Below are 16,161 nucleotides of genomic sequence, written 5' to 3'. Positions count from 1 at the left end.
TGAGAGAGAGAGAGAGAGAAAGTGTATATATATATATATAAATAATTGGATGAAAGATATGCGACAAATTTATGCGTTTTCCGTCGGTAAATCTAAAGCGATATCAGTAAAGACGATGATCCTCTGACACGACTGAGATCGCTCAACGAACTTCAAAGTTTCCACGTAAACACACACACACACAAACACATACATGTAGTTAACGAGAAAAATATATGAGAATGGAGAACGCAATGGAGTCTGCAGGTTGTGCTTAGATTCAACGAAGGAAACGAGAAAGGAAAAGTCTCTACTTGTGGATCGAGCAAAGGAATGTCGAGGATCGAGAGAAAGGCGGTATGTACATACATATATGCATACATATATATATATATATATACATACATACGTATATACATACATAAAATTCACATACTTCTAAATATATATGTATATAGACCGTGTACATATACGAGTATATTCACACTCAGTACTTTCTCTTATCGTCAGCTACTCCGTCGTCGAGCCTGTTATTACGAAATCGCGTTCGGAAGTTGATAAAAAAAAGAAAAGAAAGAGAAAAAGAAAAAATAAACGATTAGAAGCAAGCATTCGTTCAACTAACAGTTCCAATGGCAAGTCGATCCCTGATAACGAACGTTCTCAGCCAATCGCGATCGTTTGTATGTCATCGAAAGTCGAAACGTCGTGACGCGCGAAAAGCATAGCCGAGCGAAAGCGAACAGTGTCGCTCGGTTCGTCGAGCCTGTTGCTACTCTCGTGGGTACTATTATCAATAGCGTTATTATTGTTATTATTATTATTGTTGTTGTTGTTGTTGTTCTTATCGTTGTTATTGTTATTATAGTCGTTATTGTTTTTATTTTAATACTCGTCGTTGTTCCCGAAGACATTCCAGGAATGACGGTAACATCGATCGCTGGATCGAACGAACGAACTCGAAAGAATAATGGAAATCAATATGTATTAACATACACATTCGTTGGGTGTTTATCGATCCTTGATCAAAATCTTAACAAGAAAAACGTATAGGTGTTTCAAGGACTTAACCATTTATTTGAAAAACGACATTATTAAGACGGACAATCAAAGTCGTGACCTTTAAATCCGATCTTCGAAAAAGGAAACAAAGAATCTAGAAGAAATTCTTGTTTCCTCTATTAAAAAAAAAAAAAAAGAAAACAAAAACAAAGAAGTAGAATCTTGTTTTCGTTACCTCTCGGACTTTTTCCTTTTTTTTTTTTTTCTTTTCTTTTCTTTTTCTTTTATTTTGCCAACATCGAACGTACGAACAAACGAATCAACGAATCAACGGAGAACGTCACAGACAGGCAGACGACGTTCTCTTCCTACGTTCTCTTGATCATTCTCTTCAGTGCTTACTGATTCCTCGTACTGTGAGGTAGTCCTCGCTCTTATTTCATCAAATTAAAGTGCACCATTTTTCGGTGCACGTGCCGTCGTCTCTTTCCAATCAGACGACGCGCTGCGTCGAGCCGCGATGCCCGACAAGCCTGTAGTTTTTGATTACTTTTGAAAAACGGTACATCTCCCTTCGTGAAAGTGAAATATATCTCAAGTTGAAGAATACGAAGTTTTTCAACCTGCTCGAAAGGAAGGAGACAGTTTTTAACCTAACGTCACAACATGGATATCATGGATGGTACGATTATTTATTATTATTATTAGTAGTAGTAGTAGTATTGTTATTGTTGTTGTTAATTTGTATTGTTTTTTTTTTGTTATCATATTTTAATATAAAACGTGATATATATCATTACTATGATTTTCTTTTCGTTTCATATTAGTCTATTCTAACATAAAAAAAAAAACCGGACATTTATTATTAATATATTTTTTCTTATTACTCTTATTATTATTATTATTATTATTATTATTCATATCAATGTGATTTTTTCTTATTGCGAAAAAAAAATTATTATTTTTGTAACAAAGAAATATATTGATAACATCAAACGATTTAAATTAGGTGTAAGAATAATATATTAAATAATTCAAAACAAGTATAGATGTACACTATCTTGAAATCAATTTCCTTTCGTACACCTTACGTGTGATCTGTCCAATCGATAAGATCGATTTGGAGATTATCTGCAGACATTTAATAATACGGAATAAAATAACACTTTCTCGACTTTGATTCCATATAATCAATTAGATATTCCTATCAAATAGATCAACAAAAAATGTTAAAAATATATGTATAAACATGATGTAAGTAATTTCATATTTCCATTTGGGTCTTTTTCGAATATTTTTTACGAAGCGTTTTATTGGCCTATAGAATTTTGTACGACTCGAAGAAAAATAAAGAAGAGCTTTTCTTTATTATCTTTTTTTTTTTTCGTTTTGTTAATTGTCTTATACAAATCTACGAAGGTTAAACTACCATGCATATTATACTGTTTTATCTACACAGTTTACTACGAAAAAGAAAAACAGAAAAACATTAGAATAATACAAATAACTCGAAAATGTCATTGTAAAGGAGAATTGATTCATAGTTCCTTGTTCTACTCGATTTGATATAAACTTCATCGCAGACAGCAATTATAAGAAATGAAAAGATCCGACATATTTAAGACAGTGATCCCCACCATTCATTTAAAACTCGGTTCGTCGATCGAGTTAATCATTTAGATTGATATCTCTACAGGGAGTAGACATATAAATATACGTACGAACGAACGTATGTCGAATAAATTTGGCCTCGACCTCGTTGATCTTTCAGGGAGAAAAAAAAGAAAAGAAACAAAAAAAAAGAAACGACGCTATAATGTTCGAAATGATCATCAAAGATCTTCGAACTGGCCGCTATTAGTAATAATCGCGCTTCAAAATGATTAATTTATCGAAAATGGCGAACGTTTTTTTTTTTCTTTTTTATTCTTACAAAACTCGTTAAAATTTATTATAATTATTATAATTATTCTTATTATCATTATTAATGGATAAACTGTTTTTTTTTTTTTTTTTTTTTGATAATATATCGACGTATATTTAGTAATAATATTCAAGAGTTTCTACATAATGAATAATTATAATAAATTATTAGATAACTGCTTAATCTGATATAAAAAGATAATAAAACACAATAAGATCTTAAATCTGTATTATTCTCTTTACGTTATCGGCGATAATTTATTAAGAAAAAAAATAGAACAAGATTAACCGTTTTACGTAATCTCAAACGTGCCTATCAACATACTTAATAACGTATATATTATTATTCATATCCGAATGACGAGGATTTATTTTTTTTTTGTATTTATAATATGCACGTTTTACAAGCGTGGCCTTTTTAGTAAAGAAAAAATGAAAAGTCTGATCGGTCCAGTATCAAAGATAACCTTACAGACTATTGCAGTAGCACCGTCAAATGTATTCTGATTTCTTCAACGTCAATGTTTATAATAATTATATGAGTCAGTGATTATAAGAGTGGTATAAATACTTATATTATATTTATATTTTTCTGAAAGCATTTAAATTATTTGATAGTTTAATATTCGGTTCTGAATTCTTTGATAATTATATTTCTTTAATAAAAAGACAAGCAAAAAATATATATCCATATATTTATTCTTGGAGAATAATTATTTTATGTATATTAAAAATGTTAAGATCAACGTGTGAGAGAGAAACAGAGACAAAATATGTCTTTTAATACCTCCAGTGATTAAGACCACTTTCATAATCACCGGCTCATGTATATATATATATGTTAGAGATATTTTTTATCAGATAACTGCCCAATGATACTTAAAACACCTTAGTAACCGGTTATTTTATATGAACAGTAATGCATTTTACCAATTATGCTCATAATTGAGAATTATTAAATCGTAAAAAAAGAAAAGAACCATTTTTTTTCATTTAATTGCTAGCGTATTATATATTCAGTTTGAACAAACAAAAAATATTATATTGATTACTTGATAAAGCTGCAACAGAGTTAAACGCATGTAGACATTCGATCGCATATACAACAACTTGATGACGATGCGTGAATTAAAAATACAAATGCTATACTCGGAACATTCTTCAGACTTATTAGGGCAAATAGTTTACATCATAGCAAATGTCTCGATTAAATAAAAATGAGCGTTTATTGTAACAATAAGTATCGAAAAACACAATAATCGTCTAAACGTTTAGTCTAACGAATCATAAATGTCTTAATAACACAATGTTGATCGCTTACGAGTATACTCGAGTTTACGCGTAGATGCAACTTATGTAATTATTAAAGTATATTTAGAATTGTATAAGTCATTATTATGCTATTATTCATTGCATTAAATAGTGTTTATTTAATTTTAATGTCACCAATTTTCCTGAATTTTTAATATTTTAATAATGATTTTATTAGTTAATCAATAAGTTCAGTTTTTGCAATTATAATTAATGTATGAATATAAACGAACTTATTTGTATTACGAATTATTTCAATAATTCTTAATTATAAACATAGTTAATGAAATACATTATTTTATATATATATATATAGCAATGTATTAAATATCACTTGTGCTAGCTATCTAGTAAGAAAAGTCTCTAACATATGTATATAAAAATAGAAAAATGAACTATTTGGACCTTGACAGCTGTTTCGAATCGCGAATATTTTATTATATTTAAGTTGAATATATAGATCTTATAATAGTATCTTACGAAAATAATTTGAGAAAATCTCATGATTCATTTCGAGTCTTGTAGATAAATATCAAGGAATCGGCTTAGTTACGATGACGTGATTTTCTAAATACGATCGAAATTTGGCACGACATTGGACAGACTCCGTGAGACATTCGAAACGAATATGAACTTTAACCTATTCGAAAATAGGCATAAGAAAAGATTATGATAGATGAGAAAATATTTCTTCGTGTTCAAGTAATCTAAAAATTCATTGGTTTCTTATTTCTAATCCTCTAAAACGTCGACCTCTATTTAACGCATAGATAAAAAAAGTACACGAACTAGTTGCGATAAGAAAATATTTCTTCGCGTTCGAGTAATCTAAAAATTCATTGGTCTCTTATTTCTAATCCTCTAAAACGTTAACCTCTATTCAGCGCTCGTATACAAAAGAAAATACATAAATTCAATATGATAAGAAAATATTTCATCGAGCTCGAATAATCTAAAAATTCATTGATCTCTTATTCCTAATCGTTAATCTCTAAAACGTTAACCTTTATTTAACGCTTAGATACATATATCAATGATAAAAAAAGATACGAATGAGATGTGTTGCTAACAGGATCTTACTATACATTTTTATTGTTAAGATAGCTGCATCTAATTACATACTTTATAATTGCTATCTTTCACAGTGATATAATCAACTATTCATTTTTCGCAAAATGATACGACCTCGACCCGTTCGAGTATAATATATACGTATGTACGTATGTACGTTTATGTATACCGAGTGTCCGGTATTTGAACTTTTAGACGCAATTATTCTTCGAACTATTAGTTATTTAAAAGAAATCTTTTTATCATAACTTATGTATGTTGTTTCAATTTTGGTAAATCCTTTGATGAAACAGAAACCTTGTTTAGATGAGGTTCGTTTTGAGATTTCGTTTTGAGATTTCATTGTGACTTTTTTTTTTTTTAAGTGGAATTTGTTTAATGGAATTATCCACTTGGATAGACGTATAGTCAGCCATTTTCGTAACGAATTCATCGGCCTATATAATACATTATTATTTGCCGTATCATTGCCATATTGCCGTTTAAAATTTACCTATGTACATTGAACGTCCTCAAGATTTGGTTTATCGTTGAGTACGGTGGTAAACATAGATTAGCGTAATTACGCTAATGATATCATTTATCGTTACTTTTGTTTACAAATAGAGAATATCTGCTATTAATGAAATTATTCGAAGGAATCAATATTATTGGGGTTATTAACAGTGTTTCTTTTCTATAATGATTTAAAATACAAATGTATAAATTTGTCATGGGAAGGAGTTATTATAAATATTGATAGATAAAAAGTTAGGTTAAGGATACCTAATACCAATGAAATAGTTTTACAACTTTCAAGATCATTTATAGATAAAATAAATCAATGTGTTGATGTTCAAATTCGTTCTTTCGAATAAAGAGAATGAATGAACAATTTCTGAAGATTCAATGAAAATAAGTTTCAACGACAATGACAATAAGTAACCTTGAATAACCAAAACATTATAGATCGATGAATTCGTCACGAAAATGGTTATATTATAATTATCTAAGTAATTAGTTCCATTTAAAAAAAAAAAGGTCACTTGAAAGATTTACCATCATCGCAAGGTGTTCACCACGAAACAAAATTCTTCTTGAAACACTTTTTTTAATAACGAGACTAATAACTGCTTGTAAAACTTGGAACCGGACACCCGGTATACATATTATGCATATATATACATATTTATATATACATATATATGGTGTCATCGAATCATCGCTTAATTCGCATGTTAATAAAGTCAACGAACATAATACATAAATCATATCCTAATTCTGATACATAAGACATACGATCTGATGAGTCAGTAAATAACAGCATCACAATTTACGGCGTATCATAGTCTTATCTACAAAGTTGTAATCTCGAAAATAAAATCGTTAAAACTAGCGACGATAAGAATTCGGATATAAATCTTAGTTACGATAACAAGTTGCACTCTTATTGTGTTATAATCACCACGATGAATAATTGATTTTACGCAATTAACATTTATTACGTAATTATAAAATTACTAGAAATAAACGAGGAGAGAGAGAGAGAGAGACATCGTTTGCAATTTTACGACATCTTTCTTTCCGTTTGATATGTCTGTACAATAATACGTATACAATAATATGATTGATAATAAAAGACACTTTACACCATATATATATATATATATATTTACGAATAAAAACAGATAGGCTGATTATTATTATTTATTTTTAACTTTGTCTCTTACTTGATCGATTATAAAGATTTCAAAATGATGAGGAAGGAGTTGAAAGGCAATATTTCGTCTTGTGCAACTCGATGAAAACGACATCTTTCGCGTAAATATCGCGCTAAAATAAATGACCAATCGAGTGGCACATTTCTGGTTTCAGCGATAGGAATCTGCCACGGGTCGCAGCACATTCTCGGACACACGTGTCTTCCTCGTGAGAATGAATCGTGAAAGTTAGTCTAAACTTGCCTATAAAAATGCAACAGAAGAGAAATTGACCAATCAGGGAACGCGAAGAGGTGTTAATATATTAGAGCATATTTCAATGCGTTTGTTTCATCAATAGTCTGAGTTAGCAAGAAGAGAATATGAATAAAGATCGTTCAATATTTTGTAGAAATGTATGAAGTTAGGAAACATAGAGGGAAAGAGAAAGAACACATGTGCAAAGCGTACTGAGAGAAAGAGAGAAAGAGAACGCATGTACAAAGCGTACTAAGAGGAAGAAAGACAGAAACAAAAAGATAGAGATAGAGAGAGAGAGAGTGAGAGCGAGAGCGCATATACAAAGTGTATAAAGAGAAAAAGAAAGGGTGCACATGTATAAAACATACAGAGAGAATGAGATAGAGAGAGAGAGAGAAGGAGAAAGGAAAGAATGAAAAAGAAAAGGTAAAGATACAAAGAGTTAATCATTTGCAATATATATCCTTACAGTTATGCACACACAATATATATATATATATATATATATATATATATATATACATATATATATATATATATATATACATCTAATATATATGTATACATGTTGACCACCATCGGTGAGAGATACCGAATTACTATGAAAACAAGTGTACACATTAGGGCCGTGTAATTAGCAGGGGCGGATACGTGGCAAGAGGTAGGATTTGGTGAGAGAACAAATGAGTCACGGTCGTCACGGTCGTCACCGTTCGTCGACGTTCGTCACCGTTCGCGCATCGTCGTCATCGTCGTAGGTCGAGAGAGTACCCGTTAGCGACGGTAGAGGGGGCAAAGTGAATAGTCTCAGGTGCGGCGCAACCAAATTCCTAATTCAAACGTTGCAACAAAAAAAAGACAAGATTAATAAGATATATTCAGATTGCCATTTATTATTCCGCGTACGGTATAAACAATGTTTTCCTCGTTCTTCTGGAAGAAAGAATCTTCTCGAGGAATTAATTTCAATTCAACGAGACAATCCTTATACGTACAATACATATATACATATTTTAATCGCATAATAAATGGATTTTTTTTCCTCGATGCGATACCTCATAAATGTTTAAACAATGTAAATTGGCAGAAAATAAGGAAAACAAGAGTTTTTTTTTAGAGGAGAGATAACGATCGTTCGTTCAGTAATAAACTTTGAGACACGAGAGAGGAAGGTTATTCGGTTTTTCCCGGACAAAAGATTGCAATTTTTTTCTCTCTCTTTACACGATGATCGAAGAAGAAATGGTAAAGAGGAAAAGAAAAACCAGACAAATTATATTCATTTCTTTCAGCGAATGCGAAGGAACGTTGGTTGCGACGCTGACGTAAGAAATACTAAAATTTCTTCGTCAATGCAATTCTATCTCTTCGTTCTTATCGCGTAGCAAAAAGAAAAAAGAACAGAAAAGAGAAAAAAAGAAAAAGAAAAAGAAAAAGAAAGAGAGAGAGAAGAAGCATCGGGTTCGTTGGGAACACGTGACAGCCCTAGAAGAGGCAGGCGCGTGCTCGATACGTTCCTGAAACTGGTTGTAGAAATAAGAGTGAGAGAGAGAGAGAGAGAGAGAGAGAGAGAGAGAGAGAAAGGAGATAGTGCAAAAAAGCTTACATGCCAAATGTTTCCCTTAATTCGATCGCGTTTAAAGGATCGTGGAATTGGATAGGCGTCATGAAGGATTAGTCATCGTCTATTTACTCAACATGAATAAAAGCCTGATTCGTCGGTATCGTTGAAAATTTCTACGACGAAACATACTCAACTTTATTCCCCTTAATTTAGTTCGGGTGTTCGATCGAGCAACAAGAGACAGAGATAGATAGAGGTAGACAGAGACGAAATAAACGAGTGACAGAGTAGGAGAGAAAGAGAGAAGGAGATAGAGAGAGAGAGAGAAGGAGAGAGAGAGAGAGAGAGAGAGAGAGAGAGAATTCGTGAGAAAGCGCCCAATCGGGTGGAGGGAGTACGGCGCTTCGAAAGGCAACGACAGCCGCCATCTTAAAAGGAGCACGTTGCTCGTAACGAATCGACCGGAGAGCGAGTGAGCGAGCGAACGAGTGCGAATCGTGCTGTTCGAACTTGCTTCAGTCTAGCGTCGCGAATTGACGGAGTTTGACGGTTTCGAGAAAAGTATAAAAAAAGTTTGGATAGTGTGCGTTCGTAGGTGGTGTTTATATTTAAGAAAAAGTTACGTATTTAATTCAATCGACTTGTCTCTCTGTGTGTGGTGTGTATGTGTGTAGTGGGTGTGTGTGCGCGCGCGTGCGTATATATCGGATATAATACAAGATAAATGTCGTTCTCTCGACGACATTAATAACGTTTATATTATATCGTTCGATCGTCAAAATATCGAGGAAGTTCGCTCCGATGCGGCCGTGTCTTGGAAGAGTATTAAAACGAGAAACAGTAAAGTGAGCTCCCGGAAGTGGGAGACTTTTTCTTTTCCGTTTCTTAATTTGCACGATCTTGAGGAGAAAAAGGGTTACGACGAGGTTGGTAGAAACGGAGACAAAGACGAAGACGAAAACGACGACGACGACGGCGACGACGACGACGACGACGATAAAAACGACGACGACGAAGAGGAAAAGGAAAACGCGAAAATCTGCCAATTGCAACGAGGGTTACGGTCGAGTTTCGAGTTTTGATTTCATTATGAGCAAAATGCTAGGAACAAACTTTTGCACGGTGTTCTCTGTACTTAGAAGTCCCGAAGAGGGTGAATCCTTAAAGCGGATGATCGTTTGAAAGAATATTAAGAGAGATACTTTAAAAAGGATAGAGGGTGAGAAAAGAAAAAATATATATATATCCACGTACGTATACACTTAATATATTTATATAGTGTATACTCTTAATATATATATATACATATAGTGCGGTTGTGTCGTTCACGCCACTCGACGTTTGTTTGAAGGAAGAAATAATAATAATAATTATTATTGCAATTATAATTAAAAAAGAGACGAGTCACGTCAAACGAAACTTGTTCGCGAATGGTCCAAGTGAGCCGCGCTCGAATAAATCGAAAGAAAAAGAATTCGTTTGTCGGTCGTTGACGTAATCATCCTTTCTATATATAGACTCCCTTGTGCGAATTCGTAGACTTTCGTGAACGTAGAGTTTCGAGGCCAAACGTCGTTCATTCGCGAACGTGTGTGATATTATATCGAACGATCGATAATTAATCGTTCGTAATTTCCAAGAAGAAAGAAAGAAATAAACGGGATAAATATTCAACGATCGCAAAGTGTGTGGTGATGTAACAAAGAAACACGGAAAAAATAAATAACAAAGAAGTCAAGTGGTAGAAAATAAAACGAGAGAAAGAGAGAAAGAAAGAGAGCAAGCAAGCAAAGAAAGAAAGAAAGAAAGAAAGAAAGAAAGAAAGAAGAACAAAACATACTCGACCGATATAAACGAAAAGTTCGGTCTCCCACGATATTTAATTATTAAACGTTATTATTATCTTAGGTCGATAAGGCAGGTATCTGGTGCGAAAAAATCTGCCGATCGAGACATCCCCGACGGCACCAAAGATATCCTTATAACCCGTAATGTATTTGAGATCGCACAAGGGCGCAGTAAAAGGGTGGTACGAGCAAAAAAGAGAGGCGGTAGGAGGTGGGGGCGGCTTGGCGAGAAGTCGAAAGAATAACAACATCAAGAAGAGTAAGAAGAGCGAGAGTAAGAACGAGAGTAAGAGCAAGAGCAAGAGCAACAGCAACAGCAACGACGCCATCGTCGTCGTCGTCGCCATCGTCGTTGGCGGATCGATCGAAGACAGGAGGAGACGACTTGATAGCACTTCGGATCAAAACGATCTTTTTCACGGGACTTTCTTCCGTTCTACGGATTTCGAACTAGCTAGGATTCTCCTCTTACGGTCAAGGTCACTCCGTGGAAGAATAACTACTAGCAGTAGCAAGAGGGAGAAGATTTCTTCGAGGCTGGTGTGCCTTGAGCGCGGTATGAGCGAGGGTGAACGCTCGGTAACGACGCCGCGAATCGGCTGGCGAAAGCTCACCGATCCCGGAGACTGACACGAATCCAGGAATCCGCCGGCAGATCCGAAGCGATAGCATCGGCTACGGCTTGCTCCTCGGCTTCCATATTCTCCTGCCGCTCTATCTGCCAAAAGCTCTGATGATAGTACGAAACCCTTAGAATTTCCTAAGATCAATGTCACACAAATGGTAGAAAACGGTCCACCTAGAAGAGCCTCGAGAACCTCCAAGAGAGATCCCAAAATGGCGGGTAATCGGTGTCGGTAGCAGACGGGGGTATTATTTAGCCCACGAATAAAAGAAGAACAAAAAAAGGGAAAGCTTAGCCGACCTTTTTCGACGTGTCCTCCTACTCGTCACCGAGAGCCATCGCCTCGCAATCTTCCTCCTGGAATACATTTTTCGTCGATTATCTCGAGTGTCCTTGGTTCTTCTCGTTGTAGATGAACTTGCTTTCAGAGAAAGAACCTGACTACTGATAAAGAGAATCGAGAGAGAGAGGGAGGAGAGAGAGAGAGAGAGAGAGAGAGAGAGAGAGAGAGAGAAAAGCGAGGGGATCTTAAATCGATTCGTACCACCAATTCCCTTCTCTATAATCCAACCTTCCCTTTTCCCCCCTTCAATGGACAATAATAATCCATAAGAAGTAAATATTAGTGATAATATGTAGTAGTGGTAGAAATAGATCGGGAAGAAGGACAAGAATATAAATAGTCGAAGAGGAGGAGTCGCTCTCGTGAAGAAGCCACGAAGAAATCTTTGCAAGAATCGCGATTGCCTACTCGTCCTCTAAATATCTTGGGAAGAGAGAAAGAGAGAGAGAGAGAAATAATAAGAAATTAAGAACAAGTTTTATTTTGTTGTCCTACGTGATCGATCGATCGATCGATCGACCATTGTCGTCGTCGTCTTCATCGTCATCATCATCATCATCATCATCATCATCATCATCATCATCATCATCATCGTCGTCGTCGTCGTCGTCGTCGTCATCGTCTCACATCTTCATCAATATGCCGCCGACGCCAAGCAAGTTGAATCTTAGCTTCGCCAGAAACGCTTACAGCGTCTTTGGAACTCGTGCTACTGGCACGACGACGGAACAACAACGCGAACAAAAAACGGAACTCCTGGAGGGTAAGAATGGTAAATGATAGATATATCCTGATGTAAGCACGTTGAAATCAAGGAGGAGTCGATGTTATTGATCTGTTTACTTATAAATTTACAAATCCTTTGCTAATTCTCGATAGCCTTGAAAATGATCGTGCGTATAAAAGCAGTCCTGATTTGATTTTTCATATCTAGCACGTATTTTTAATTTGTTATGAAGGAGAAAGAGAAAGGGAGACGAACACGTATTAAACACGTTCGCATATTCTCTTGCGATATATATTAAAAAGAATTTTTGGGTACGAATAATATTTTTTATTTGATCTCTTGTCGAATCGTATGCCGGAACTAATAAAATGATCCCCGGTAACTATATCCCATCTAATCGAATATAAGAAATTGGTTGTTCGTTTGAAATTACGTCATTAACGTCATTAGATATATTTATTTGATTTTAGGTACGAGAGGCAATGGCCTCCTTCATCTGAAAAATGGCGTGGATTACATCAACCCGGGCGAAGAAGATCAGATGGAAATTTATGGGTAATTAAGAAAGAGGAACGAACTCCTTTAGCTACTTCGACAAGCTTATAAAATTTTATCTGATTTTATATATATTACACGTGTCCAACCTTTTCATTTTAGTTACAAAAGAAATCATGTTCTAACCGTGATTACCTGGTTCTTTATCTTCGTTACCGGTGGTCTCTTGCGATTGGTTTTCCATTGGGTACCACGTCTTATGTTGCAAGCTACTCATTCCAAATGTCCTTTGGACGAGGCCGATACTGTTCTTTTAGTCGAAAAGTTTCAAGGAAAGCATACTAGTTATTACGTGAAAAAATTGAGAACGTTAGCAGCTCGCGATGTCATGTTAGTATAGATATATATATATATATGTAATGAGGAATTTCGTATAATGATGCGTGAATGAAAATGATAATAAAAAATTGAATTTTCTTTTTTCGAAGGAATATACCGTTCGATGGGGAATCATTGATCGATAACGAGCCATGGATGGATAATGGAAGTATGATAACTATCAAGGAAGAGAAGGAAGAAATTCCAACATTGTCCGTGCACTTGCTTGGCGGACATTTTAAACGTAAACATAAAGAAAAGAATTTATAAATTTTTATATGCATAAATTTCACTCGTTTCATTCGCATAGACAAATTATTAACGATCAATCCCGTTTATAGAGGTTCAATCGATCGTCGTTTTTAATTGCAAGAAATTAACGTACGTATGGGATACGGAAAGATCTGAATTTTTAAAGTTGCGTGGACTTGACATTGGTGTTCTAAATTCGTCTCTACACCAAATGCAAGGTTTGAGTGCTCAAGAACAATACATGAGGTAATGATATTATGGTATTACTCTTTAGATTGTTTCTTAGTTCTCATTGTAATCGGTATTCTTTATAATAAGAGGTTGGTCATTGTTTCAGACGAAATGTTTATGGAAACAATGAAATTGTAATTCCAGTAAAAAGCATAATAACGTTATTGTGTCTCGAAGTACTCAATCCGTTTTACGTCTTCCAACTATTCAGTTTCTGCTTATGGGTAGCGGATGATTATTATTATTATGCGATGGTTATTCTGAGCATGTCCAGCGCTGGTATTATAATGGCGGTACTTCAGACTCGTCGAGTAAGCAAATTCCTTTTCTCGTGTGATAAAATTGTTCTAATATAATCTACGTTACACACGTACACACATACATTATATATCCTTTAGTCGTTGATTTTTTTTCTTTTAAATAGAATCAAGATAATCTACGATCTTCCGTACACGCGGTTTCGTCCGAATTGGCAACCGTTATGAGAGATCGTTCCACTGGACAAACTGCGAGTATACCAGCAGAACGTTTAGTTCCTGGAGATGTCTTAGTTATTCCACCTCACGGTTGTACAATGACTTGCGATGCTGTGCTTTTAACGGGGAATTGTATTCTGAATGAGTCCATGTTAACCGGAGAGTCCGTTCCAGTCACGAAAACGCCCATACCTTCTTCCAACGAAATTATATACGATACGAAAGAACACGCAAGGCATACCCTGTATTGTGGTACAAAGATTATTCAAACGAGATATTTCGGATCGGAAAAGGTACACGTTGTTATGAAAACTATTGGAAATATTAATATTAAAAAAGAATAGGAACGATCTTTCAAATATATACTTTCTGTTCAACAGGTACTTGCAGTTGTCATCAGGACAGGCTTTAGCACTAGCAAAGGAGGACTGGTACGATCGATCATGTATCCACCACCTGTTGATTTCAAATTCGAACAAGATTCTTATAAATTCGTCATATTATTAGCCGGAATAGCCAGCATCGGTGTAATCTATACCATAGTGTCGAAAGTTATGCGGGGTGTTCAGATAAGTCACATCGCCTTGGAAGCTCTGGATCTAATAACTATCGTGGTACCACCTGCTTTACCAGCGGCTATGACGGTTGGTCGACTTGTTGCTCAAAGAAGATTAGAAAAGAACAAAATATATTGTACGAGTCCAAGAACGATAAACGTTTCTGGTTCGATCGATTGCATTTGTTTCGACAAAACTGGAACTTTAACCGAGGATGGTCTCGATATGTGGGGTGTGGTACCAGCTTCAGATAAAAAGTTTCAATTTCCTGTAAAGGAGATAATGAATTTACCATTAAGCGATTTGCTAATAGGAATGGTCACGTGTCATGGAATCACTATAATCGATAATCAATTGGTAGGTGATCCACTTGATTTAAAAATGTTCGAATCTACTGGCTGGACTCTGGAAGAACCTGACGTTTCGGATACTTCCAAATTCTCTATGCTCTTCCCTACGATAGTTCGGCCTCCTAAGGGTTCCAAACTTTTAAAGAAAGGAACGCACGAGGTATCGATCGATATGAGTCGACAAAATTCTATGACTTCCGACATGGTCGATAGCATCTCTTTAACCAACTTAGATCCTGCTTTGACTGGTTCAACAGCCGATCTAGGTGAACAGGGTATAGAAATCGGTATCGTTCGGCAATTTCCTTTCACGTCTAGTCTTCAAAGGATGAGCGTAATCACAAGAACGTTGGGAGCTAATCACTATGATCTTTATTGCAAAGGAAGCCCTGAAATGATCCTCAGCTTGTCCAAACCAGAATCTAGTAAGTCCAACGCTTTTCTTCATCGAATTTATTTCATTTCCTTCGATGATTCTTGTATTAACAATTATAATTCGTTTGTAGTTCCGCCCGATTTTGCGAACGTCCTTCAAGAATACACATCGGAGGGTTATCGCGTAATTGCCATGGCACATAAATCCTTAAACCGTCTTCCTTATGCCAAAGTACAACGGATGAGTCGTGAATCTGCCGAAATTGACTTAACTTTCTTGGCATTCGTGATAATGGAAAATCGTTTGAAGCCGGAAACTACACCTGTAATCGCAGCTTTGAATACCGCTTGCCTCAAAACTGTCATGGTTACAGGAGACAACATGTTGACAGCATTATCGGTAGCCAGAGATTGTGACATAGTTAAACCAGGAACGCCCGTTATCGTAGTAGCAGCGATCACTCAGCAAAACCAAATCAAACCACAGATCTATTTCACTAAAAGTAATAGCCAAGTATCGCCGATATCACCAGCTGGTCAAGGTGATTTCAGTGAAATGACAGATCTCAATAGTGTGGTCAGTTTGGAAACTGTCGAAAGTGGATCCTTTGGAAATAACGTTTTAGAAAACGATGTCAATTATCTATCGGATAAGTGAGTAAATCAGACCTGAGAAATTTATTCTTCAAATCGTAAACGTGCGATTAACATATTA

General features: G+C 35.2%; 1 protein-coding gene across 3 annotated transcripts in view; it reads left to right on the top strand.

Moving 5' to 3' along the window:
* Positions 1-1,244: 1,244 nt before the first annotated feature.
* Positions 1,245-16,161, top strand: part of LOC127067686 (polyamine-transporting ATPase 13A3) — an 18,668-nt gene continuing 3,751 nt past the window's right edge. Inside the window, exons 1-9 of one of the 3 annotated variants that reach the window (XM_051002947.1) lie at positions 1,245-1,663; positions 12,803-12,887; positions 12,990-13,217; positions 13,316-13,449; positions 13,547-13,703; positions 13,795-13,999; positions 14,113-14,457; positions 14,545-15,496; positions 15,578-16,100. In XM_051002947.1, the coding sequence (XP_050858904.1) occupies positions 1,648-1,663; positions 12,803-12,887; positions 12,990-13,217; positions 13,316-13,449; positions 13,547-13,703; positions 13,795-13,999; positions 14,113-14,457; positions 14,545-15,496; positions 15,578-16,100 (2,645 nt within the window). In that variant the 5' untranslated portion in view covers positions 1,245-1,647. Of the gene's footprint in view, positions 1,664-7,848; positions 12,378-12,802; positions 12,888-12,989; positions 13,218-13,315; positions 13,450-13,546; positions 13,704-13,794; positions 14,000-14,112; positions 14,458-14,544; positions 15,497-15,577; positions 16,101-16,161 lie in introns of those variants that run through there. The other 2 variants (XM_051002939.1, XM_051002934.1) reach the window with 2 other exon arrangements.

The sequence above is a fragment of the Vespula vulgaris genome, chromosome 1 (assembly GCF_905475345.1).
Source record: "Vespula vulgaris chromosome 1, iyVesVulg1.1, whole genome shotgun sequence".
NCBI lineage: Eukaryota > Metazoa > Arthropoda > Insecta > Hymenoptera > Vespidae > Vespula > Vespula vulgaris.
Note: the sequence above shows the minus strand (reverse complement) of the source record. Positions and strands in the feature narration are given on the sequence as shown.